Below are 24,049 nucleotides of genomic sequence, written 5' to 3'. Positions count from 1 at the left end.
TATTTGGTTCCGTCTTTGAGCTAAAGACGTCGAAAGCTCAACAAACCTACTGGAAGTTTGAGCCATGATTTCATTATGCAACGTTCTGCAATTTGTAGTGGCACACCCTGTGCAGCTGTCACAAGTTTCAGAAGCTGTCCATTTCCATTTTCAAACGGGAATGTGGATGTACCCCACAAAGGGCCCAACATTTCCACACTTTTTGCCAGGTGTAAAAGCTGGTGCACATTAAATGTGGCACTGGTGTCTCCATACAATGAACAAATTCTGCTTACAAAGCGAGACAGAAGCTGGTCTGCTTCCTGAAGGTCAGCCTCACTTACAGTAGTCTGAAGAAGAAGAAAAACACCTTGACATAGTAGAGAAAAATGGCTGACATATCTTAAAGGGATCAAACCGGATACACATGGTAGAGAGTAGTACAAAAGCCAGAATAACCATTCAGTGGCTTTCCAGTTCTTCCGTTCTGAGATTGGCCGTGGTAAGCGACAAAATGATATCGGTGGCCTTAATACTTTAATGCGCCTTTCCAGCTCATGGAAATTCCGGCCAATATGGAAAGCTTTCCCAAAAGCACTCAGCCACAACTCGGTTATCTGCTGTGTAACGCCTTCCAATACACAGTGCATAAAGTCTGGTGGCAAGGACCACACAAGGTTGAATCCTTGGAGCTGATTTAGTGAAGAAGGCCCTTTGATACCATGAACTGGCCGGCCTTGCTCGTAGGCATCCCGCATATCTTCCAACATAATGCTGTGTGTGCGTGGAGCTGCTGGCATTTCTCCAGGAATGTAACGCAGGGTACCTGGGACGAAAATGAAAAAATACCAACATTCAGCACTTGAAGACGCTGAAGACACAGTAGATGGGAAAAATAATATATGGGAAAAATCTACAGTCCACTTCTAACTAGGACTGCATATGGTATCTAGCCCAAGCCCTGTTCTATGTTGCAGAAGATTAGTGCACAACTAAGTTCTAAAAGAGCACTTATAGTAGTGGACCAGTAGTGTGGAAACATAGGGGGAGGAGGTATGAAGGGTCAGTTTGGTTGCTGTCAGTCTGCAATGCCATGTTTTATCTGCTTGGAGCAGCTCTGAACTGTACAAGTAGAATGAAAGAGTGAATCCTGAATATTGGTGCCATTCAGGTAAATTAAATTTAGTGATACAAACAAAATTCCATGTATCTAAGCATTTGAAAATATCTTCCCTATGCTCCTCTATTATTATTATTATTAATACTCAAGGCAAGCTTACTGCATCAAAATGCATTGCAATAAACAACAAACAATACTTCATTCCAGACATATTTAACACAAAAGCATGAGGCAGCTTGTGCTTGTTTAAAACCATGTTGAGAAAGTATGAATAATTCCCATGTTTGCTTGCAATGAGGCACGTCGCTGCCACACAAAGCTGCGTTTTCATGAAATGATCACTAAGTAAGGAGATTGCACTGCTGTCTCAGCTGCGATATACGCTGCCTGCTCTGTACCGGTCTTACCAGATAGTGATCAATGTGGCATGGTTAGAAATTTACCAAGCTTCTGGAGGCTAAATCTGGCTTGCAATGAAGCTTTCTAAACCTTTTTTCCTCAGGACAGCACATGCCAATCATCTCAATCTGTTTTTTCAACTTCTAATAAAGTTGACTTACGTTCAACAACTGTTCCTTCTTCGAAGCACCAGGAGCAACCAAAGTAGCCGTTAAATTGCTTCATGTTGAGCAACGCAGCTCTTGCTGGCGAGTCCACTGAGCAACACGTCACGAACACCTTAGACAGCACTGTTTCTCCAGCATGCCGCCACGCTATCGATCCAATATTGTTGAAGACCTCCACAAACGTTTTCATGAACAAGTGCTGTGGTGGATGCTTCTTCGCGAACCAGAGAGCTCCGACGATCACGTTTTGAAATCGGACGTTGAACGGCAATTCATTAATAATGAGCTGAATAGGCCATACACTCGATTTGCTAGATTTGAAGACAGGTGATCCGTCGGTGTTTAGTGTGACAGTGAAGTCGCACCACTTCGCATTCACGCCACGTCTAATGCTTCGGTAGAGGCGGCCGTCGGTGATATCAGCATAAGCACCATGAACAACGACTGTGGCTTCTTTCAGCCGTGAATACAATGCTCGAGAGTAGCCTGCAATAATACTGTGCAGTTGCTCCTTCAGATTGAAAATTAGAAAAAAGCAGCCTTTCGCCATTAGAGACCGCACGGTCGGTGTGGTTTGGCAGGTGTCGCAGGTGAAGATGTGTGACCCTTCCTTCCTGTCCTTGCAGCCGAAATATCCGTAGCAAGTTTCGCAGAAGTAGTGGACTTGAAGCGAATCCAACTTGCCTTTCCACAGCTTCCTAAACAGATATTTGGTGTCTGGCACAACATCGGCTCCACAGAGAGTATTGATCAACTTAAGAAGACCCTCCACTTGCGACCACGAGAGTCCCGCGTAAACAACATACGTAAGAATCAGTAAAACGGCTTGGGCTTTGTTAATACTCTGATTTGGCAGGGTCTCTCTCGAACACCTCGTGAAATAGTCTCTCACGTCATCGTCGTGCGTTGTCGATTCGTGGAAGTTCGCAGCCTCATCGTCTTCTCCTTCATCGTGCACATCGAAGGAGGAGGTGCTGCCAGTTTCATCGGGACCGTCAGCTTCGCTGTCCTCGCTTTCAAATGTGTCACGCGCTTCGTCTTCCAAGCAGAGATGGTCGGAGCCGCCAGCGCTCGCCGGCACGCAGTCGTCGGGGTCGCCCTCCTGAGCAGGCTGTTGAGACTGCCTGAGCTGCTCTTGGTACCGCTGAGTTTGCCTAGGTACTTGACGCGGTCGTCCAGGTTCCAAGTACTGACGGTACCGCTTGGGTTGAGGCGAACTCATAGCGAAATATAGCTAAACAAAGCACAAAACTGCGCACAACAAACGTATACACAGGATACACAAAGAAGGCAAGCTCACGAGTCACTACCGAGATGGATGGATGGATGATAATGGCTTTACCCTTTGTATCGGGCGGTAGCTTTCGCCACCTAGCCTATACTTCCCTCATTGTTAATTTCTTTTTATTTTGCCTTTCTTTCCTACAGAGTCTATGCCAGAGTTACTACATAGCTTAGCTCCCGTAGTAGCCACAATTAGAGTGTACACTTAGCCACAATGTAAACAAAACCGCAACCGAAAAATTTTTAGCGCCCCAAAGTATACAGAAGCTTTGCTCATTGTGAATTGATTCTTTGGACAAAATAAATTATTTTCCGCAAGGATATCTAGATACTAGTTTTTTCCCCGTCGTGACCTCTTGTAACACTGCACGTGGCTTGTTTTTTTTTTTTTTTGCGTCGTAAGTACCACCACTGAAGCCATGCGCCACACCAACGCACGCATATGGAAGAAAAATCACGATAAGGCAAAAGCGGGGCTCATCACAGATACAGTATTTTCATTTTCTAAAGCGAAAAAATTCGGCGAAAAACAACACACAAACTGTATGGTTCCGTACATAGAAGAAAAAGGCTAGAGAAAGATTTTACCCATTGAAGCTGAAACGGCTAAAAAATTTTCTCGGCCGGGTTTAAAAGTCTTGCAACAGCCTCCGTTTCTCGCCAGGCGAAACTTCACGGGGAGGAGTTAACACTCTCTCGTTAGCCAAGGTCATTTTTAGATAACAGACTTTGGTGAACACTCGTTCCACTGTGGTTTGATATGGGTAGCGATAACAAAATGAGAGAGAGCCAGCTCTGACATCAGTGGAAACGTCGGTTTGCCGGCAACATTTTTTTTCCATTTTCGAGTTTACCCAGAATTCTTTATGGACCGGGTTTTTTTTGCCAGATCGCCGGCTTTTGTTCGGAGCAGGTGGCACTATAGAGCATGAACTGGTTAATTTGGTCACTATAAAAGCACTGAATTAGTCTAACGTTGGAATGATGTATGAACCAAATCGAAGGATTATTTCGATCATGTCTCTTATTTATTTATTTATTTATTTATACAATACTGCAGGCTTTGGAATGGCACAATGCAGCCTAACAATACGAGCAGAGGTAAAGAAAAGATTATTAAACAGTGCACAGAATACCAAACCACTCAACCAGCTGTAAGAACAAATCACGGAAAAGGATGCATGTTAGCTCATATAATACAAAAATTCCGAGAATCTACAGGTCGCTCAGAAGCTACAGGTACGCATGGAAGGCGCTTCAGCACACATTCGCGCACTATACTTTCTTGGCTCCTTTCACTCAAATTTAACGGATCCGTTGAGAGAAGACCTTATGAAGCACTCGCGAAAAAGAAATCCCATGCCCCATATGTTCTGACAAGCAGCTGCTCTCATTCCGCATGCATGGCACGTAGCTGCAGGCACTCTCTCTTGCCATTAGCGTTTCTGAAAGGTTCTGAAGCCTAGCTCGGGCTGAAAGAATATGATCAAGCTCGAATTAATCTCACTCGATGCGTTTCGAAATTGAACAAAAAGTAATTTTGCTTAGCTGCCTGCACATTTCGCCTTATGCCTCATAGCAGCATTCCCTACATTGCATTGCTTCTGAGTGGGCTTGTAGCGCAGTCTATTGATTCACGATTGATCCCAAGGCAGGCGCAATGCTGAGCCAGCTTATCCGGTACATCGCGTGAGCTAGTTATTGTCTCTAACGTTTCCCACTTCTTTTGCTGCCTTTTTTTGGGGAATATATAGGCGAACCAAGTGCGACCGAGTTTCGCGAACAAAGCTAGTGTGGGTTGGAAACAAATCTATCGCCTAATTACAAGCTATGAGACTACGCTTTAAATAAATTTTGTGCCTTCATTTTTGGGTAAATGTTCTGCTGTCCACACGACACATGCCCTGTCTGTCCCGGGGCCCACAGATATCGTATACTGCCAGCTAACAGCGCGTACGATTAATGCATACCCACGGCCGAGAAAGAACAAAATCACACAATATATATTCTCTAGAGGGCAGATTAAAATGACTGTTTTTATTTTATATACGTTTTAAATTTAATAAATTTAAATTCGTTTGTTACAACTACAAGCGAAGCGTGCCTAGAATATACTGGCTAGCATACTAACATAGTAGTGGAGAGAAGTGCTGCCTAGGGAACAAACTACCCAGTACGGCATTTACCTTAGCCATCCGCAAACTAAAACGGCAGCGCTACAAACGCTCACTTCTAGACACAGTTTGCTAGCAAAGTAATAACAAAAAACAAAAATCTATTTGTTTTACCTTTTTAAATTAGGGCGCGGACATTAATTTGGGCGAGAAAATGCGTACTCAAGCAAAAAAAAAGTCGAAAAACTGAAGTGTTCTTTTCGAGACGTGCTGGTAAGCGTTGGCGATCGCAGCGCCGCCGCTGCTGGGTTCTCGCGGAGACGTGCGCCTGCTGCACTATTCATTTCAGCGAGGTGTTGTCGCGGCGACTTGCGTGAGGCTTCTCCGTTGCTCCACGTGTTTTTATTTGCCCAGAAGTACAGCGATATGTACGTGCTTGTACGCTACGTTGGAGAGGAGAAGTGTTATGTGCTTCAGCACACAGACGTGCGGAATTTTTTTCCGCACGACATTGAAGACTTCGACCGCAGTAAGGTCTACGAAGTGTACTGGGACGGCGACGCTTCTACCTGCGGAGGGTTCTACGAAGCAAAAATCGTCTTCATGACAGGTAAGCGCTGTTTCTAGGCGCGTTTTTAAGTTGTTTTCTAGCACCCATAAATTGATGATGTGCACTGCAAACCGCAGATACGGAAGAAGAAATGCGGCACTGGAGAGGGCGCCGCAAGGAGGCGCGAAAATGCGCCAATAAAGAAGACATTCCTCCGAGGAAAAAGGTGCGAATAGCAATCGCTTTTAAGCGAATTTTCTGTAGGGCGTGGTGCTTGGCCATCAGAAACCCTGCTACTAGCAACTTGCATCGATCCTGGCCGCGGTGGCCGCGTTTGAATGGAGGTGAAAGGCACGATGTCAGTGCACGTTAAATAACTTCACTTGTTCGACATCAGTCCGAAGCCCTCCACCCTCGTTGCATAAGTGAACACGACGGTGGCAAATTTTATGCTAAAACAAACGATGTCCAGAAAGCGTGAGTCTTTATGTATCGCATGCAGAGTGCAGTGTGAACGTCTGCATGAGTTGCGAGACACGTTCACCCGTGGTAAAAAAATATAAATTGGCACTGCGTCCACGTATGTTTTAATTGCTGGTTTGGTTTGGTTTATGGGGTTTAACGTCCCAAAGCGACTAAGGCTATGAGAGACGCCGTAGTGGAGGGCTCCGGAAATTTCGACCGCCTGGGGTTCTTTAACGTGCACTGACATCGCACAGTACACGGGCCTCTAGAATTTCTCCTCCAAAGAAATTCTAGCCGCCGCGGCATGGCAGTAGTTCACAGTGCGAGTCAGTTGTTTAGCAAGATTTTTTAAAAAGAGTTGCTTTCAAGATAGCATGTGCTCCTAATTGCGGGATAATTTGTATCGTTTCCCGCCTTCGTCAACAGTTTCATACAAGGATTGCATGCTTTCAGTAAGGCTTGGTTGTGGGCTTGTTGGTACTGCATGACGAATGTGACGCACTGTCCAACTGCTCTTAGGGCATGCAAAAAGATCATTTGCAAAGGAAATGCAGGACTGACAATGAATAGTGGCTTCGTTCTTGTAGTGATTTGTCAGCGGGTTATACCACGATATACCGCTTGTCTTGAATATCTACAGTGACTTGCACTGTCTTCGGTGCAATCACATTGAGCACATAAGGCGATTTGAATGTTTGGTCTCCTCGATTTGGCTGCACTTTCTGCACTAGTTCACAAAAGTGCCGTGTAAACAGTTCCTTTCATTTCGTTCAAGTGACAGTCGGGGAAGTGGTATCTTGCTGTAACTGGTTCATTGTTTCCTGCTGAAATGCTGTACGTAAATTTTCCAATGAAATTAGGCCTTGGTGAGCTCGCATTTGTTATTGTGTTACTTGATTTGCATTCTGATTATCTTGTTGTAGGCAAGACTAGAGAGTCAAGCGAAAGGAGTCTCAAAAAAAAAAGCCGAAAAGCAATTGCTGGGGCTGGGGCTTCAAGAACCAGGCAACTCGAAGGTGGCTCAATTAGAGGCGTTGGTGGACGACCTCAGGGCTGAGTTGGAGGTGTCGAAGAAAGCCATGGGGGAAAAGGAAGAAGAAGTGAAAAAGCTGAGGAGGCTCAATGAAAGCCTCCAGAAAGCACTCTGTGCGAAAATTCTTCGGAATGGTATGTAAACCACTATATAGTATGCTGCTTCTTCCGTGCACCGGCTGTTGTCAAAGCTAATCTACTTTTGTGAAGTCGAGTTATACTTGCTTATTCTTGTTGGTGCATTTTTAGGATAATGTTAACACCGCTTTAGAAGGGCACTAGAACGAAGTGCTGGACATGGTTTCACTAACAGCTGATTTGGGGGCAAAAAAATTGTGGCAGCAGTAAGAAGTCTTGTAGACGCATCAAGTGGGAAGAGGAAAAGAAGCATTTGGGAACATTCCATTTGCTTCAGTTGAAGTCATGTGAAATACTGAGCAGATTTCTGTACAAGACTGATGCAGCAATGACTTGCCGAAAGTGCTTTTTTTGTCACGAAGTGCATCTCATTTAGTTTTAGGGTTCCATGGTTACATCTCTTTCGGCCATTTGTCCAGATTTTACCTTGATGTGGCAGTCATGACCCAGTACCATTCATGATAATTCGTGCCCATGTAACCATTCATTTAGGTACAGCCGTGGATGACCAGCATAATAATATCATTGTGTACCGCTGGCTAGTTGCTGTCATGAGTGCTTAATAATGGAAATATTTTGTGAATGAAGGCAAGACAAAAGAAAGGGAAATTCTGCTGCCTTTGCTTGATGCACATATTCTTGAGCCAGAGCGCAAGTTTTGGCCTTTTCCTTTAGATCATTCACAGATGAAAAATCGGGGGTATGTGCCCTGTGCTGTGGAAGAGGACGAGCTGGGCTGCGAAGGGGATGATACTGCTGAAACTGTCAACTCTGCATGTAAGCATACATGCTTGGTACCTAGACAACCTTTAACCTTCAATTCCTCTTCTAGTTATGTGTAGATTGAAAATTACGCTTCCTTGGAATTTCTATCCCATGTTTCTGATTTAGATCACAGTTTAATTTTGTGACCACGTTTTATTTTTTTGAAACAGAGTTTTGTATTTGCTGGTTATGTCTGTTGTATACTTTTCTTTTGGCAGTTTACCAATATCCCTCAAGTGAAAATTATAGAACAGCTGTATCTTACCGGTACTCACCTGCGGGGCAGAAACGTGGAGGCTAACAAAGAGGGTTCAGCTTAAGTTAGGGACAACGCGGCGAGCTATGGAAGAAGGTGGCTTGGGCAGAGCATGTAATGTGCAGGCAAGATAACCGCTGGTCCTTAAGGGTAGCAGAGTGGATTCCACGAGGAGGCAAGCATAGCAGGGGGCGGCAGAAAGTTAGGTGGGCGGATGAGATTAAGAAATCTGGGGAATAAGGGAATAAGGCGAAGGACAGGGTTAACTGGAGAGACATGGGAGAGGCCTTTGCCTTGCAGTGGGTGTAGACAGGCTGGTGATAATGATGACCCAATGTAGGGTTTCACTCTTGAGCATTGAAGCACTGCTTGTAATGGCTTGTTCTTTGCCATTCTGGCACTGTGCGTGCATAACTGTATGAGATATTTTCAGTGTGCATTTAAATGCCACTCACTAATGATCTAGTGCTGTCTTCGCTTTCACAGGAAACAATGTCTTCATACCTGTACCCTCATTTTTTTAGTGCACAGTCATTCCCTCGACACCGTGGCTCCTGTGGTGCCTCTTCGTGCCACCTCGCCACTTCATGTGAGGCCGCCAGCTGATGTCACCACTCCGCAAGCTGACGCTACGCCTCCACCCGCTGTTGCCCCCCCTGCACCCGCTGTTGCCCCCCCTGCACCCGCTGTTGCCCCCCCTGCACCCGCTGTTGCCCTGCCTCCACCGGCTGTTGCCCCGCCTCCATCCACTCCTGTCCCGACTCTTACCCACCAAGGGCCCTCCACAACATTGCAGACCCTTGCTGTGCCACCAGCTCGGCCAGTGTCAAAAGGTATTTATTTTGGCTGCTCTAGGATACAGCTAGCTTGTGTGTCTGTTCACTTTGGCACAATGTAGCTCGAGTGTCTTATTTAGCAGCATCGTGTACCTGGTAATATCAAACTATGCATCAGCACCTTGCTTTGCATTGTACTGCCAGCACTGGCTTCTAAAGGGGCCCTGAAACATAGATAAAGCATGAGGTCTTTATTCTTTGTATGTAGAGTAAGAGACGTGACTCCTGTACACCTAGAGAGATTGCCAAAATCGTAATATTTAATATTTTAATCTCCAGAAATGCTCATTTAGAGCTGATGGTGTCGCAACGCAGTGGCCCAAAAATGTGAAGAGAAAGGCCGGAGAGGAGATGGGAGGGGGGGGGAGAGGGGGGCCAGCCGACAGCCGTTCAGTTCTACCAACACATAGACGTTCGGGAGTTTTTTTGTCGTTAGTCACCCCTGCCCTGTCTACAGCCCTGTCGCTGGTAAACGCGTGCATGCAAAGTAGGCTATGTGAAATTGGTCTCTTTAGTGACCTATGGTGACCAAACACAGATAGGTGTTGGGAGTGTAGTGGGATTTTTGGCTGATTCTACTGAAAAAAAAATGGCAAGAAATTGCCTATTTCTGTTTCATATTGTTACGCGGCGGCCAGCCGAAGAATGAGACGTGGTGAACCATGGCTATGAGATGATTTAATGGCCGCTGGCCTAGCACGGGTGCTCCGTCCCGCGCCACTGCCAGCTTCGTCTTCGTCACACTACCCGGGGCCTCCGAGCGATCGTCCCGATCGGTGACGAATAGACAGCGAAATGGCGATGGTCTTGACTGAAGGATAGAACAATATGTAGAAGATGGTGCAGTGCTGGCCGCCACGATGAGCAACATGAGAGAATGAGTCCCGGGCCACGAAGCATCCGCGCCGTAGGGTGCCAGGAGCTGACGGCCGAGGTCTCTGGACGCACCGAACGGCAGGGGCAAGGGGGCGGTGTCTTCATGTTTGGGTCTTGGGTCAGTGGGGTCTTGGGTCGGTGGGGTCTTGGGTCGGTGGGGTCTTGGGTCGGTGGGGTCTTGGGTCGGTGGGGTCTTGGGTCGTCGTGTCGTGTGGTCTGGGAGGGGGCCGGGGCTGGGGTGAGCGTCGAGGTCGGTTCAGGTCGGGCGGGCTGGGGCACGGCCGTGCGGCGCTGACCAGGTACTCACGGCCGACGTCCACGGCAGGCCCAGGACACCGAAGCTCCGTGACCAGGATGGCGATGAAGGGACCCCAGCACCTCACACCAAATGTTACGCGGCGGCCAGCCGAAGAATGAGACGTGGTGAACCATGGCTATGAGATGATTTAATGGCCGCTGGCCTAGCACGGGTGCTCCGTCCCGCGCCACTGCCAGCTTCGTCTTCGTCACAATATTAGAGAAAACATATTGCAGTGGGGTACAGGGGAAATACATTCCAGCAATGCTTTGATTTGAGCTAGTTGGTTGTAGCATGACATGTTTACATAAAAAGCGTTCTGGCGCTAAAAGACGAAGACAATACACACAACAAGACAGGACTGGCGCCAACTTCCAACTGAGTTTATTCACGGAAAAAACCACTTAATAACCACACGGCATGCAAAAAGATAAAGGCAAACCAGATACAAGGGGTGATAACAAAGACACACCGGCCAAAAGCACCAAAGGAATGATTATAACAGTGACAAAGACCCACTAAGAAAACTAATCTCTTCATCTGACAGCGACACAGGTTGCTTGCTTATGCAGATATGGCCCCTTTGTTTGATGTTATATGCTTCGATTAGTTCACGCTCTAATCTATTTTTAGACCTTGCAATGAATCTAGTGTTTACAAAACCGGGACGGCATTTGCAGCTTTTACAGTGAGTGGCCATGTGGCTGCCATAGCCATTTTTTACACCAATCTTGTGCTGGCCGATATATTTCTTACCGCAGCTTAGAGGCACAACGTACACAACATCAGCCAAGCATTCAGTGGCGCGGATTTGGTGTTTCTTTTTGCACTGCCTAACCATTGTTACTTTGTTCAAGATGCAAACGCGCGACAGCTTGCAGGGAGCAGAAAGCACCACATTGATCCTATACCTGCAGGCCACTTTCTTCAAGTTGTGCGAAAGCCGATGAATATAGGGAACCACCACTGTCGATTGTTTTTCGCTATCCTTGTTTTTTTGACACTGTTCACCCTTCAACGTCCGCTTGCACTTCTTGATTAGGTCCACACTAATACTAGTGATGAGGTGTTCTGGATACCCGGCTTGATGAATGCGTTCAGTTTGCACATCAAAGCTCTGTGCCATCTCATGCTCACAAGATTTTTCCAATGCTGCATTCAGGCATGTCGCAACGATTCCCCGCTTGATTAGCTTGGAATGTGCACTACTAAAAGGCAGTAGCTCTTTGCACGATCTCGGGTTGTAGGACCAACAAACATGGCTGTCCTGCTTAAATTCAAGTCTCAAATCAGGAAACTGTAAGCTATTGTCGTGGGGAACTTCATGTGTGAAAAGGAGCCCTTTTGATTCATTGATGAAAATGGTGACTATGTCTTGAAGGATGGCGCTTGGTTTTGAACCTACATGATCGTTTAGCACAATTAGGTAGTCATCCACATATCTGAATACCCTAAGAACGTTAGAGGTCAATAAAAGCCGGTCACTAACACGTTTGTCAACACACGATAAATAAATGTCACTCAATATAGGCGCAAGGGACGACCCAATACAAACGCCATCACACTGAATATAAAACTGATAGTTGAAAAAAATGCAGTTGATGAACGGTAAAATTCTTAAAGTGTTAAGAAATCATCACAGCTAATACCTGTCTCGTCCTGAATAGACAGTTCGCCTATGCATGCGATCTTCTCTTTGATAGAAATTAACATTTCGGTATGCGGTATGGAATAATACAGGTCAGTAACATCAATCAAAAAAGCAGACTGTGCTCCAGGCAACCCATTCCTAAGTTCTTGAACAACCTCATTGGAGCTGCCGATAAGAAACGGGTCGTGTAGCGGAAGGGACTTCTAGTGTCGCTGAAGAAAACGGCTGCCAGGACCCTTTCTCTGAAACAATCGTGCGTAGGGGGCACTCAGGCTTGTGAGATTTGCCCGTGAAGAAAACATCCAGGAACTCTCCTGTCAGCATCCTTCACCAGTTTCTTGAGAGGATCCAATTTCATGTCAGTTAACAGCTTTACTGCAGTGTTCTTAGCCTTGGCGGGATTGAACTTTACTGCGACGAAGTGCTTTTGTAGAGCTTCAGCTGCTTTCTGTTTCAAAAGCTTCTCGGGAAGGACAATAAAGCCACCTTCCCTGTCGCTTTGAAGTATCTCAAGGTTCTTTTCCCTCAGGTATCCTTGATCTTCTTAAAGGGAGGATAGAAAGTCCGACTGCGACTCACATGGTGCATCAGGCAATCCAAGGCATCCGAAGTCGCTCATTCTTCATCCTTGTCTCCAGCTCTTTTTGCGACCTTCCTGGTCATGGCAAGGAGCTGTATTGGGTCGTCCCTTGCGCCTATATTGAGTGACATTTATTTATCGTGTGTTGACAAACGTGTTCGTGACCGGCTTTTATTGACCTCTCACGTTCGTAGGGTATTCAGATATGTGGATGACTACCTAATTGTGCTAAACGATCATGTAGGTTCAAAACCAAGCGCCATCCTTCAAGACATAGTCACCATTTTCATCAATGAATCAAAAGGGCTCCTTTTCACACATGAAGCTCCCCACGACAATAGCCTACAGTTTCTTGATTTGAGACTTGAATTTAAGCAGGACAGCCATGTTTGTTGGTCCTACAACCCGAGATCGTGCAAAGAGCTACTGCCTTTTAGTAGTGCACATTCCAAGTAATCAAGCGGGGAGTCGTTGCGACATGCCTGAATGCAGCATTGGAAAAATCTTGTGAGCATGAGATGGCACAGAGCTTTGATGTGCAAACTGAACGCATTCATCAAGCCGGGTATCCAGAACACCTCATCACTAGTATTAGTGTGGACCTAATCAAGAAGTGCAAGCGGACGTTGAAGGGTGAACAGTGTCAAAAAAACAAGGATAGCGAAAAACAATCGACAGTGGTGGTTCCCTATATTCATCGGCTTTCGCACAACTTGAAGAAAGTGGCCAGCAGGTATAGGATCAATGTGGTGCTTTCTGCTCCCTGCAAGCTGTCGCGCGTTTGCATCTTGAACAAAGTAACAATGGTTAGGCAGTGCAAAAAGAAACACCAAATCCGCGCCACTGAATGCTTGGCTGATGTTGTGCACGTTGTGCCTCTAAGCTGCGGTAAGAAATATATCGGCCAGCACAAGATTGGTGTAAAAAATGGCTATGGCAGCCACATGGCCACTCACTGTAAAAGCTGCAAATGCCGTCCCGGTTTTGTAAACACTAGATTCATTGCAAGGTCTAAAAATAGATTAGAGCGTGAACTAATCGAAGCATATAACATCAAACAGAGGGGCCATATCTGCATAAGCAAGCCACCTGTGTCGCTGTCAGATGAAGAGATTAGTTTTCTTAGTGGGTCTTTGTCACTGTTATAATCATTCCTTTGGTGCTTGTGGCCGGTGTGTCTTTGTTATCACCCCTTGTATCTGGTTTGCCTTTATCTTTTTGCATGCCGTGTGGTTATTAAGTGGTTTTTTCCGTGAATGAACTCAGTTGGAAGTTGGCGCCAGTCCTGTCTTGTTGTGTGTATTGTCTTCGTCTTTTAGCGCCAGAACGCTTTTTGCGTAAACATGTCATACAGGGGAAGCTTGCTAATTCAAACTTCGTTATTTCATATTTCTGGATAATTCAAGCTGCATGAATTGGTACATCCGTGCTTCATTCGACTATATATCGTGGGAGGGAACAGCGCGAAACAAAACGACGGACAAAGGAAGAGGACACAAAGACCTTTGTCCGTCGTTTTGTTTCGCGCTGTTCCCTCCCACGATGTATCAGTACAAACTCGCCCAGTTATCCATCCTTATTCGACTATATGTCAAACATTGGCCATTAATTCGAACACAAATAGGTGCCGCCACCAATAATTCAAACGTGTGCCAGCACGCCTGGGCACACAGCCAGCTGTGAAATGCACCCGTGAGGCTTGCACCTCATCTTCACAGAAGCTGTGGAGAAGGTAAAAATGGCATGTGAGGCTGGGGAAGACAGGTGAACCAGTGTTGTCGTGAACAAGTTTAAGTGTGAAGGCGGGCTTTGTGGTAACATGGCAAGAGCAACTACCACTTCAGAGGTTTGTACTCGAGCACTGTCAAATCGGCTGCAGCTTGCAATGTTTACTTTGATTAGGCGTCATCAAACATGTGGCTTGTGGGGACGATCAATACAATCTAACCTACATGTAGCACGTACGGTGTTGCAGTATTGCAGTGACGCTCCAGAACAATTAGCAATGCTGCAAATTGACCTGGCAAACGCATTTGATCGAGTGTGCCATTCATTTCTTTTTGCACTTTTAAATCACGTCAATCTCGGTTCAATACTTTCTACTGGCATACGCCTTTGTTACAAATCCTGTACCACGCGCTTGATTGTTAATGGCTGTCTCTCGCAACCAGTCCCAATTCAGTCTTCGGTGAAACAAGGGTGCCCACTGTCTCCGCTCCTGTTCGCATTATACTTGGAGCCACTTTGCATAAGTGTTATAAACAGTAGAGCTGTCAATGGTTTCCGAATAATGGGCCACGAACTGAAGGTATTGGCTTATGCAGATGACCTTGCGTTTTTTTGTACTGATAAGCCAAGCATCGATGAGGTTATTCGTTTAACGGAGGACTTTGGTTCGGTGTCAGGAAGTCGGATTAATCGCTCTAAGAGTTGCGGTCTTTGATTTGGTAGCTGGGGTTTGACACCTGCTGAATATGCTGGTATAACATGGACATGCAGGCCACCAAAGTACCTTGGCATCCCTCTGAGTGCCTATAAGCATAGCGCACAGTATTGGAAAGACCGCGTGTCAACTCTTCAGCGCTATGCTCAAACGTTTGTCCCCCGTGGCCTCTCAATTTTTGGCAGGGTGACCGCCTGTAATCTGTTTCTCGCCACTAAAATATATTATGTACTGCAAATTATTCATTGCACAAGACTTCCTATCCAGCGTTTTCACAGGGTTTTCGCTACTTTTGTGTGGGATTCGTCTTTTGAATCCATGAGGCGTGATAACCTTTTTCGGCCGGTAAGCGCTGGCGGCCTTGGTCTAGTTCACCTGTATGTTCGACAGATAGTGTCACGTTTCATGTTTTTCCATGACACTACACACCCAATAGTGCGTTCATTCCTGCAAACAAATTTAGTTCATGTTTTACCCAACCTCATTGTGTCTTCCAATGTTTGTGACCGTCCCGTGTTTGCGGGGCATAATGCAAGAGGTGTATTTGGCTGTCCGTTTCCTACTTGTTCGTTTTTCTCCTGAGTTCCTTTTTTTTAGTGTCGAGGAAAAAGTTGTATAAGGATTTGATTAGTATGCTCTACCCTGCGCCCATGTACTGCTCTCTGTACACGGCGAGACTGGCATCTTACGTACTCTTTTGAGTACGTCATGCCCCGGTAAACAAAAATACAAAGACCTTTTTCTTTAGGTTACACACCGGTACGTTGCCCGTTGGAACATGGTTAGAGAAAAAGGGCATTTTTGTGTCTACCGTTAATTGCCGCCTTTGTGATGAACCAGAAACAATTGAGCATTGTTTCATCAGTTGCAAAGATGCAGTACTCTTCTGGGATATCCTGCAACGCACATTTAAAAAAGAATTCATCTGACTCCACATTCTGTTCGCTATCTCACTGCGCTGCCATTTGTTGGTGAACCCCTGAACATGTTTTTTCTGATTGGACTGCACAGCCTCTGGAAAACCCGCATGATGGACAGACTCTGTGAGCCTGTTGTGTCTACAAAGGATCACTTCAGTCGAATGGTTGTTCATCTAAGAGACGTGTATGCCCAGACTGAGTACGAACCGGAGTGGCACTCACTATTAGTGATGTGCTCTGCATTGCCCCTTTTCTAGTGCATGGTCTTTTCAATATGTATTGTTTAACACTGTTTTCATAATGGCTTGTATATAGTTCATGTACATAGAACATTACATCACTGTAATGAATACCATGTTGAAGAAAAAATTGCTTGGGAGCCGCAGCAGTGGCTTAATGGTTATGGTTTTCAGCTGCTGACCCTAAAGACGGGGGTTCAATCCCAACCTATTCGATAGTCCCATGTGCTGTGGGATATCAGTGCACGATTGGTTAATTTTTTTTTACAGCAGTAAAATAGGATATTCTCACTACCGAACTGCTTCAAGATTGCAGTGTACCTCATTTCCTGTTCACTTTCGTTAGCTTGAGCTTCGGTTTATCCAGTGTGCACTTGTATCCCTGTACACATTGAAGTAGTAAACTTTTACTGTAATGCAAACTGCAGCTTTCATTGACCATATTTAGCTTGCATGTTATTTGTGATGTTGCTGGTGGTTCCTCATTATTTGCATTCTAGGTTGCTTTTAAGTGTTCTGCCAACAAACAGCTGCTCCATGTCCCTTCATTGGAGGCAGGCGTTGAGAGGACGCAGTGCATTTGCATTGCATGAGGCCGACTTCCTTTGTGTTTTTTGTGCAGCTCCTCGCAAGGCAGCCCAGGAGCTTGACCTGACGGTTGGAACTGCAAATGAGACTGGGGAGGTGAGCAGTACCTTGCAACTTGCTCACTAAATATGGGCATATGCTACTGATGATTGCATATCTTCTGCAGAGATTAAAAATCTCTGCAGTCAGTACATGACCAGTATTATGACATAACTAATGACATGGGAGTTTTTGCTCTTTTTTTTACTTTGTAAGTTGGTTTTTGTTTCTTAAAATTTCATTTTTAGCACAGTGTGATATGCCAAGGCGAATTGTGGTACTCTTTTATGGGCCCATGCACCGCTTACATGGGCCCGTAGCATAGTGTTTTTTTGTGTGAATTTGTGATTAAACTCTTGTTGCTGCAGATTTTTTCATTGGTAGTGCTTCTATTTACTTTTATACTTGATCACAAACCTGTTTGTTTGCCATCATTCTGCAGCTATGTGTAAGTTTGGTGCCATGCATCATGTAGTGCACCAGCTCATTGATCGGGATCGAGTTCGAATGCATAGGAGTGTTGTGTGTCCAGTGCACTGGCAACTTCTCTTGGGATCAGACTTCATCGGTACTAGAAGTGCCCCTGTCACAGTAGTATTATTTACCTTCCAGTTCACATCGGGTTAATGACGACGGTTCATTAAAGCACTCTAGACACCAAATTTTTGCTTGCATGTTTTCTTCTTTAAAGGGACACTGAGGAGAAATTGAAGTTGGCTTGTATCGACAGAATACCAGCTCCTGATTACAAAAACGCCACTCATACTGACAACAAAGCTCTTGTAACGTAGAAAAGAGCAAGAACCAAAATACAGGTATCGCCGCCACAGGCCAAACTCGCAAGTACAAGCGTGATGAGATCATAGAACAAAACAGTGTTGCTAGAACGAATGGTTCTAGCAACACCAGGAACCGAGAAACCATGCATCACTGAGGCGCAGCCAATGCATGCGCAAATCTCCTTGACGTCGCCAGATGGCGCCACGTGCCCGGCTACTACGCGCGCTCCTGAAGCATCGGGACAAATCAGCGCCTGTTTTCCGGCGGTAGGCGGGCTCCCGGTATTCCGCTAGCGGTAACAAGGTACACGGTATGCTAAAGGTGTCTATTTGCGAGAACTTCGTTGACGACTTCGAGAACGAGATCCATCGTAACGCTGGCAAAACGCCAGTGCAGACGTAATCGAAGCGACTGTAGCGACGGCCGCAATAGCCGATAGATGCCTTCAACGTGCGGCCGGCGGTAGCTTTCTTTTCGGCTGCTGCTAGGCCGCACTGCTGGCAGCAGAAATCACGGAGTCTGCGTTACGTCATGTGCACGTCATTTTTCACGTCTCTTAGTCCTCTGTCGTCATAGACGAATCCCAAGTTTGAATCAGAGCGGCGGGAAAAACTTTTTCAACTTCGAATCCAAATTTCTTAGAAATAAATTCATCTTTCGCTGCCGGCCAAGTGGCAACAAAGCCATGACATGCCGAACTATCGGATTTTACTATAAAAAAAATATTAATAGTGCTCTTCTCAGTGTCCCTTTAAAACTATATGTTAGACATTCGTATTCATGGAGCACCCTGTTGTAACAGAGTGCAACCTCTAAATAATATATAATTGAATTTCTTCTTGACACTTTCAGTTTCATTGGTCGAACAGTAACTGTGACCCGTAGTTGGTGTTTAGGTCACATGATGCATTTAAAATCAGCCATATAATTGCTGACAGGTCATTTTTTGTCATTCCAGGTCTTGGAAGAGGCTGGATTAAATGTCGTAGTGAATTAAAACTACATGTCAGCTATTAGTTTACAGTTTTTCTAGTGGATCATGTGACCAAAACATCAACTTGACATCACAGTCGTTTGGTTATTGAAATCAAAACTGAAAAAGCATGAGAGAAGAAATTTAATTATAAATTATTTAGCGGTTGTAGGCAAATACCCCCCAGTAATCCATGTATTCTAATGCCTAACGCATCGTTGACAGTAGAAAACCTGGAATAAAATGAGGTGTCTATAGGCGTTTAAATTTGTCGAGAATGCAAGCAAAAAGCACTTTGTACTTAGGACACAACCAAAAATTGGTGCCACTTCTCCAGTGTATGTAAATGTTCTCCAATCAGCAGGCTATTTCTGACATGTAGTGACTTGGATTGTGCAGGAGGCTGCTGAAGACACCCATTAGAAGGTGCAATGCTGCGTAGAACATGAGACGCTGGGAAAGAGCTACCGAGGTACACTGATAAATCATTCCTGTTTTTTTTTTTTTTTCAGATACACATTGGGCATGGCAGTTACATCGACCCAGGGACTTGGGAACGGCTACTTACAGCAAGCAATGATTCGTCGTTCTGCAAACAGCTGGCAGTGCGAGTGTGGGGCAACGAACTGCTGTCGGAGAGGAGTGTGACGGGAACACTTTCAAACAATGCCATCTCCAAAGGTGCGACGAAAGTGTTCCCGCCGCTCTCCCCTGCCAAGGTAGCTTCAATGGCTGGTGAGTGGAAAACACTTGGTTCTTGCTTAGTTAATAACATTTTCTAAAAGCTCCAATGTTTCCTTCTCATGCTTTTTCTCTGTGACATCTTAATATCATACAGTAAAACCTAGTTAACTTGATGTCACCTGAATTGCAGAAAAGATTGAAATTATCCGAATTCAAATTAACAAGTTTGAATTATTCAGATCTTACTGTTATCAACACTAGAATCACTACCCATGACTAGAGGTTGTAATTTTAAGTTTATATTTTGTGAAACTTTGGCGTACTTTTTTATGTTTATTTCAGAATGCAACTTTCGGCTTTTTTGGTGAATGTTTGTTTCTTTATGGAAGTTTTTTTTTGTGATATGTATTATGTCCCTGTGCAGTCGAGTGAAATATAGTGTACCTTCTTTTTTTTAGAACCAGCAGCTCGTGTTGCAGAGAAAGAGAGAGGATAAACCCAGATTGTTGTTTTAAGAGCTATCCTCTGCAAAGGGAAGTTGCTCTCGTAACAAAGCAGTTCTAAAGGAAATGTTCGCACCATGAAAGAGAAACAACCGAAGTTTAGTTCTAAAAACTTGGTTGACATCTTCTGGGTTCTGGCTGTACTCTGTGCTATACAGAAGGACTGAAACCAGAACAGGACGCTTGCTGTTTATGCATGGTTTTGCATCGACTGTAGCTTTTTAAAGCAGTTCTGAAACGTTTCAAGAAATTTATAACAATGTGTATATTTAGAATCCTGAGCCTTCATTCAGTGTTACACCGTGATTTGATTTCTGGTTTCCTGGCGTATCTCTTTTTCAACTAAGTGAAGCGCCGTCTTAGCCAGTGGAACTTCTGTTGCTGCCACAGCATGGGAACGCAGCAAGGCATCTTGAGCCATAGTTGATTGAGGTTGGAGCACCATATCACTTTGACTGCGGTGGCTTTATGACATGCACACATGCGAAGGCTCCGGGTGAAGACAGCTTGTTCAGGCGGAAAAGTAGTGCGCCTTTTATGTTAGTGTTCTGGTGGATATTGCCTCAGTGTTTTGTGCTTTTGGTTTGAAGTCGTAGCTGTAGTGCACTAAAATTATAAGCTAGAGATATCTCAGTGTATTTAATAGTGCGGAATTAGGAAGAGGCCCCATCTGTCTTCATTTTCTGGCTTGGTGGCTACCAAGCCTTGATGATCACATTATAGGACATGTTGGCAGTTGTGCATATAGGTAGTTTATTGCCTGGGGAGACAGGCACATGGAGTCATTGTTATGCTGCATTGTTGAAGAGCACAAAATTTGCGCAAGCTCAGTCAACTATTAGGGAACACAGAAGATCAAGATGCACCTCTCGTGGGCTATATATTCCGAATAAACCCATTTAAGGGCCGCACCCTGTTTTCCCAAAGGAAATGTTTTTTTTTCTAGATCTGTGTAAGGGCTGCACCCAAACTTTTCATTACCCACCTGGGAATAGCCTTGAAAATTCATGCGCTGTCGCTTCCGCAATCAGCTCTGGCTGCGAGCAGCGGTGCACTTAATTGCGGAGGCCACACGCGCACAGGTCCCTCAATGTGCTGCCCACGGATGATGCCCGAGGCCGCGGCTCATCAAATTTGTTCTCTGCCATGAGCTCCCGCTATTCATATCGGCATCAGTATCACCAGCTTTTGTTTTTTGTGGCTGTCAAATGTACAGGAGGTGTGGTAGCGTGTTAGTGGCTAGTGGCTTTCATGTGTTTCGTGTTGTGTTAGGCTTTTGTGTTCAAAGTTAGTGGCCTTTTTATGCTGCTGCCAAGCGTTGCAGTTTTAGCACGATAGGCAAGCACCGTAATAGCGGCACGGCTGGGAGTTCGCTCTCGCACATGGCAAGCATGCGGTAGGCAGGAAATTCGACATGGCCGAGAAGTGTGTCCGACGATGGTGCAACCAAAAGGATGCATTGAGGAACACAAGCTGCAAAAAAACTCAGTTTCTGAAGCAAGCCGTGCAAGTTTCCCGAACTGGAATAAGAGCTGCTCTGTTATGTGATGAAAGTGCGGAGCAATGGCTGTGCACTGACAGCGGACATGCTGCATGACTTGTGGGATGAGCGTGCTCCGGTCCACAGCACCAGCTCGTAGTTTTAAGACTCCGCGAGTGACGATTGAATGTAGAATAAATGCCGCTCATTCCCAGATTAGTGTTTTTACTTAACAAAATTTTTTGCACATCGTGTGTATGGGTTGTACTGCAAAAATTGGGCCGCACATCTGGGAGAAAAAGTGCAGCCCTTACATGCATTCATACGGTATATATTTTTTGGGGGGATGTACCTATGTCTGTTTTCAACTGCACCAAAAAAGGCCAAATGGTAAAAGTTCAACAGATAACATGAAAGGGGTCTTTTCATAGCAATTTCAGATTAGTTGCCTGTTACGTTCTTGAATATAGTTCCGGAAAAATTCATTTGAGGACACCTGGACATCAATTAAACACCTTTCTCTCTGATCTGCCACATAACTTTTTTGTGCCTGTCTCTGCAGACTCCTTCTGGCACTACCTGAAGGTTAAAGGCTGTCCAGATGAAGACATGCAGAAACGCCACAAGCGTCTAACCCGCTACTTGGCACAGAAGTGCTCCGACTTGCGCCGCTGATCAAGTAAGTGAGCTGCTAATTTTTTTTCATCATCATCATCATACTACATCTACTGCAGGGCAAAAGGCTCACCCATATCTCCATTAAACCTGTCGTGTGCCAGCTGCGGCCGCCCTATCCCCTCAATTCATAAGCTCATCCGCCCACCTCACTTTCTGCTGCACCCTGCTATGCTTGCCTTCTCTGGGAATCCATTCTGTTACTCTTAAGAGCCATCAGTTATCTTGCCTTCACCCATTTCGTCCTCTCTATTTCGACTAGGATGTTATTAACCCGCGTTGGTTCCCTGACCCACTCTGCCCTCTTCCCCTTTTCATAGCTCACTGCGTGGTCCTCAATTTAAGTTGAACTCTTCGTTATCATCATGAGTATTTCTGCCCCATAGGTGAGTACCAGTAACATCCCAGTTGAGCCCGCTTATTACGGCTGCAGATATAAAAAACGCATGCATATTACGAACGGATGTGCTCTCAAAATATGCATAAGGGCAATGGCAGTAATTCGCAGATACAGCGAACAATTTGGCCACACCACTCAATTACAGCGAACGAAGAGGCCCCGAAGCTCCCCCCGAAATTGAAGAGGTCATGCACAGAGATCAAAGAGCGCTTCTCAAGCTTCCCGACACTGTCCGGTAAAGAACATGTAAAGCCCGGTAAAGAACATAGAAAGGCGGCATTTAAACACTAAGTAACCGCCTGTCAAGCCCGTGGTGACGGCCCGTGAGGGCAATCATTGCTTGCACGTTCACTGGCTGGGCAAAGTAGCCTAAGTGGTAAGAGGTGCGGTGCACGCAAAACAGGGGAACCGTTGAAAACAAAGCTACTGGATCAACTAACAGCAGTGATTTGAGAATTTTGAAAGCCTTGCTGGCCATGCTTGTTACATAGCATGCATCTCCTGCCCAGTTGGCAGTATCTTTTGCGCTGAGGTGAGCGTCTTGGCTGCGGAACCTTCAAAAAGGTGACAGTGAATAGGGAATGCTCTCCTCCACGTACGTTAGCGTACTTCGTCTAATTTAGCAAAGGTAAACTGAAGGCCGCTCCCTGCTGCTGCATGCTGGTTCGTATTTCAGTCACCTTTGATGAAGGGGCCTAATTGGTCCACATTATTGGTGGTTAGTTTCAGTATTGAACTTCTGTTTCAAAAACCCTACCAGGGCGATTTCCATCGACGATGTCTCATTCAATTCTTTTGGTCCCTTTCAATAACTCTCCATTTTCTTAACCATCATTAAGACAAAAATTGCGGCAGCCTGAAAAATGTAGTAGCTGGGCTTGATCACTCGTTTCCTGTGGTTGTGAAGTTTTTCTCCTGCATGCTGGCTATTGTGGAGGCTGCCACCATTCTTGCATCCTGCTTGCTTAGTGCCTATGTTCAACTCTGTTAATGTTAAACCTCTCAATGTTCCACTGCAGGAAGCCAGACAGCATAAACACACTGGGGCAGTGTAATTTATGATCTTGCTTCGAAAAGTGCGGTTTTCTCCTGCCTGTAGTTTTGGGATGGTCTCCTTTTCGCACCTTTTCTTGCATCAGTTTTCTTCCCAATTCATTTTTAGAATGTTTGTGCAACATATGGGCTTGGGCTTGCAATACAAGCTTTCTTGCTTATTTTTTTCTCAGGTGACCACAACGCGGATCTGAGGTGGATCGCATCGCGGGAACAGGGGTGGAAGTGCTGCGCCAATTGCGCCATGCTGCTCCAATTTAATCTCCTGCGCCAAGATACGCCTAAACGGCAATTTACGGCCATTGCAAGTATACAGAGCCAAATTTAGCCGAGTGTTATTGTCAGCTGGGCAACACTGGGCGCTTGCTACGAAACGGACGCAATTGCATTGGCATCGACAGTTGGGTTCGCTCTTGGAGGAAGGAAAAAAATTACCGAATACACTGGGCTTCTTCGATTATCCGCCTCTGGCAGCCCACGGGTTGCTTGCGGGCTGCCCGAGCGCGCTCGATTTTCTCGGGTTGCCCCGCCCACTTCCGGTGGCGCCCGGAACGCGTTCGTTTTTCTCTGGCTGGGCGGTTTCGGGCAGCCACCAGAAGTGGGCGGGGCAACCCGAGAAAATCGAGCGCGCTCGGGCAGCTAGCAGACGACAGAGAGGTGTATGGTAGCGGGAAGCTCGCGCGGCCATTTTTATAAGGACTAGAAGGACCGCGGTTCTTCATGCGATGTTTTGCTCGATGCAGGCGCTTGTTTCGACTAGGC

At 45.6% G+C, this 24,049-nt stretch overlaps 2 protein-coding genes across 2 annotated transcripts; one reads left to right on the top strand and one right to left on the bottom strand.

The window, feature by feature from the left end:
* Positions 1 to 20: 20 nt before the first annotated feature.
* On the bottom strand, positions 21 to 2,122 carry LOC149338214 (uncharacterized). Its single transcript, XM_089550717.1, has 2 exons — positions 1,660 to 2,122; positions 21 to 805 (listed from the first exon to the last, which is right to left on the bottom strand). Exons 1-2 carry the CDS (start codon positions 1,853 to 1,855, stop codon positions 21 to 23), a joined length of 981 nt encoding a protein of 326 aa, XP_089406843.1. The 5' UTR covers positions 1,856 to 2,122.
* A 3,290-nt stretch (positions 2,123 to 5,412) lies between these two features.
* On the top strand, positions 5,413 to 22,038 carry LOC149338213 (uncharacterized). Its single transcript, XM_089550287.1, has 8 exons — positions 5,413 to 5,673; positions 5,751 to 5,839; positions 7,002 to 7,245; positions 7,924 to 8,025; positions 8,794 to 9,102; positions 16,735 to 16,796; positions 19,005 to 19,227; positions 21,722 to 22,038. The coding sequence occupies exons 1-8, from the start codon at positions 5,490 to 5,492 to the stop codon at positions 21,832 to 21,834; spliced, it is 1,326 nt and encodes a 441-aa protein (XP_089406413.1). The 5' UTR covers positions 5,413 to 5,489; the 3' UTR covers positions 21,835 to 22,038.
* Positions 22,039 to 24,049: the final 2,011 nt, after the last annotated feature.

Source organism: Amblyomma mixtum, chromosome 6 (genome assembly GCF_055824585.1).
Source record: "Amblyomma mixtum isolate Tamu chromosome 6, ASM5582458v1, whole genome shotgun sequence".
Taxonomy (NCBI): domain Eukaryota; kingdom Metazoa; phylum Arthropoda; class Arachnida; order Ixodida; family Ixodidae; genus Amblyomma; species Amblyomma mixtum.
The sequence above is the reverse complement of the archived record's forward strand: the minus strand, read 5'-3'. Positions and strand labels throughout refer to the sequence as shown.

Bases quoted from the DNA above. Each gene is read 5' to 3' on its own strand.
- LOC149338214 (XM_089550717.1), bottom strand. From the start codon at position 1,855: ATGAAAACGTTTGTGGAGGTCTTCAACAATATTGGATCGATAGCGTGG. The intron at 806-1,659 runs GTAAGTCAACTT...TTTTCGTCCCAG, and splicing joins AGAAGGAACAGTTGTTGAAC to GTACCCTGCGTTACATTCCT.
- LOC149338213 (XM_089550287.1), top strand. From the start codon at position 5,490: ATGTACGTGCTTGTACGCTACGTTGGAGAGGAGAAGTGTTATGTGCTT. The intron at 5,840-7,001 runs GTGCGAATAGCA...ATCTTGTTGTAG, and splicing joins ACATTCCTCCGAGGAAAAAG to GCAAGACTAGAGAGTCAAGC. The intron at 7,246-7,923 runs GTATGTAAACCA...CTTTTCCTTTAG, and splicing joins TGCGAAAATTCTTCGGAATG to ATCATTCACAGATGAAAAAT.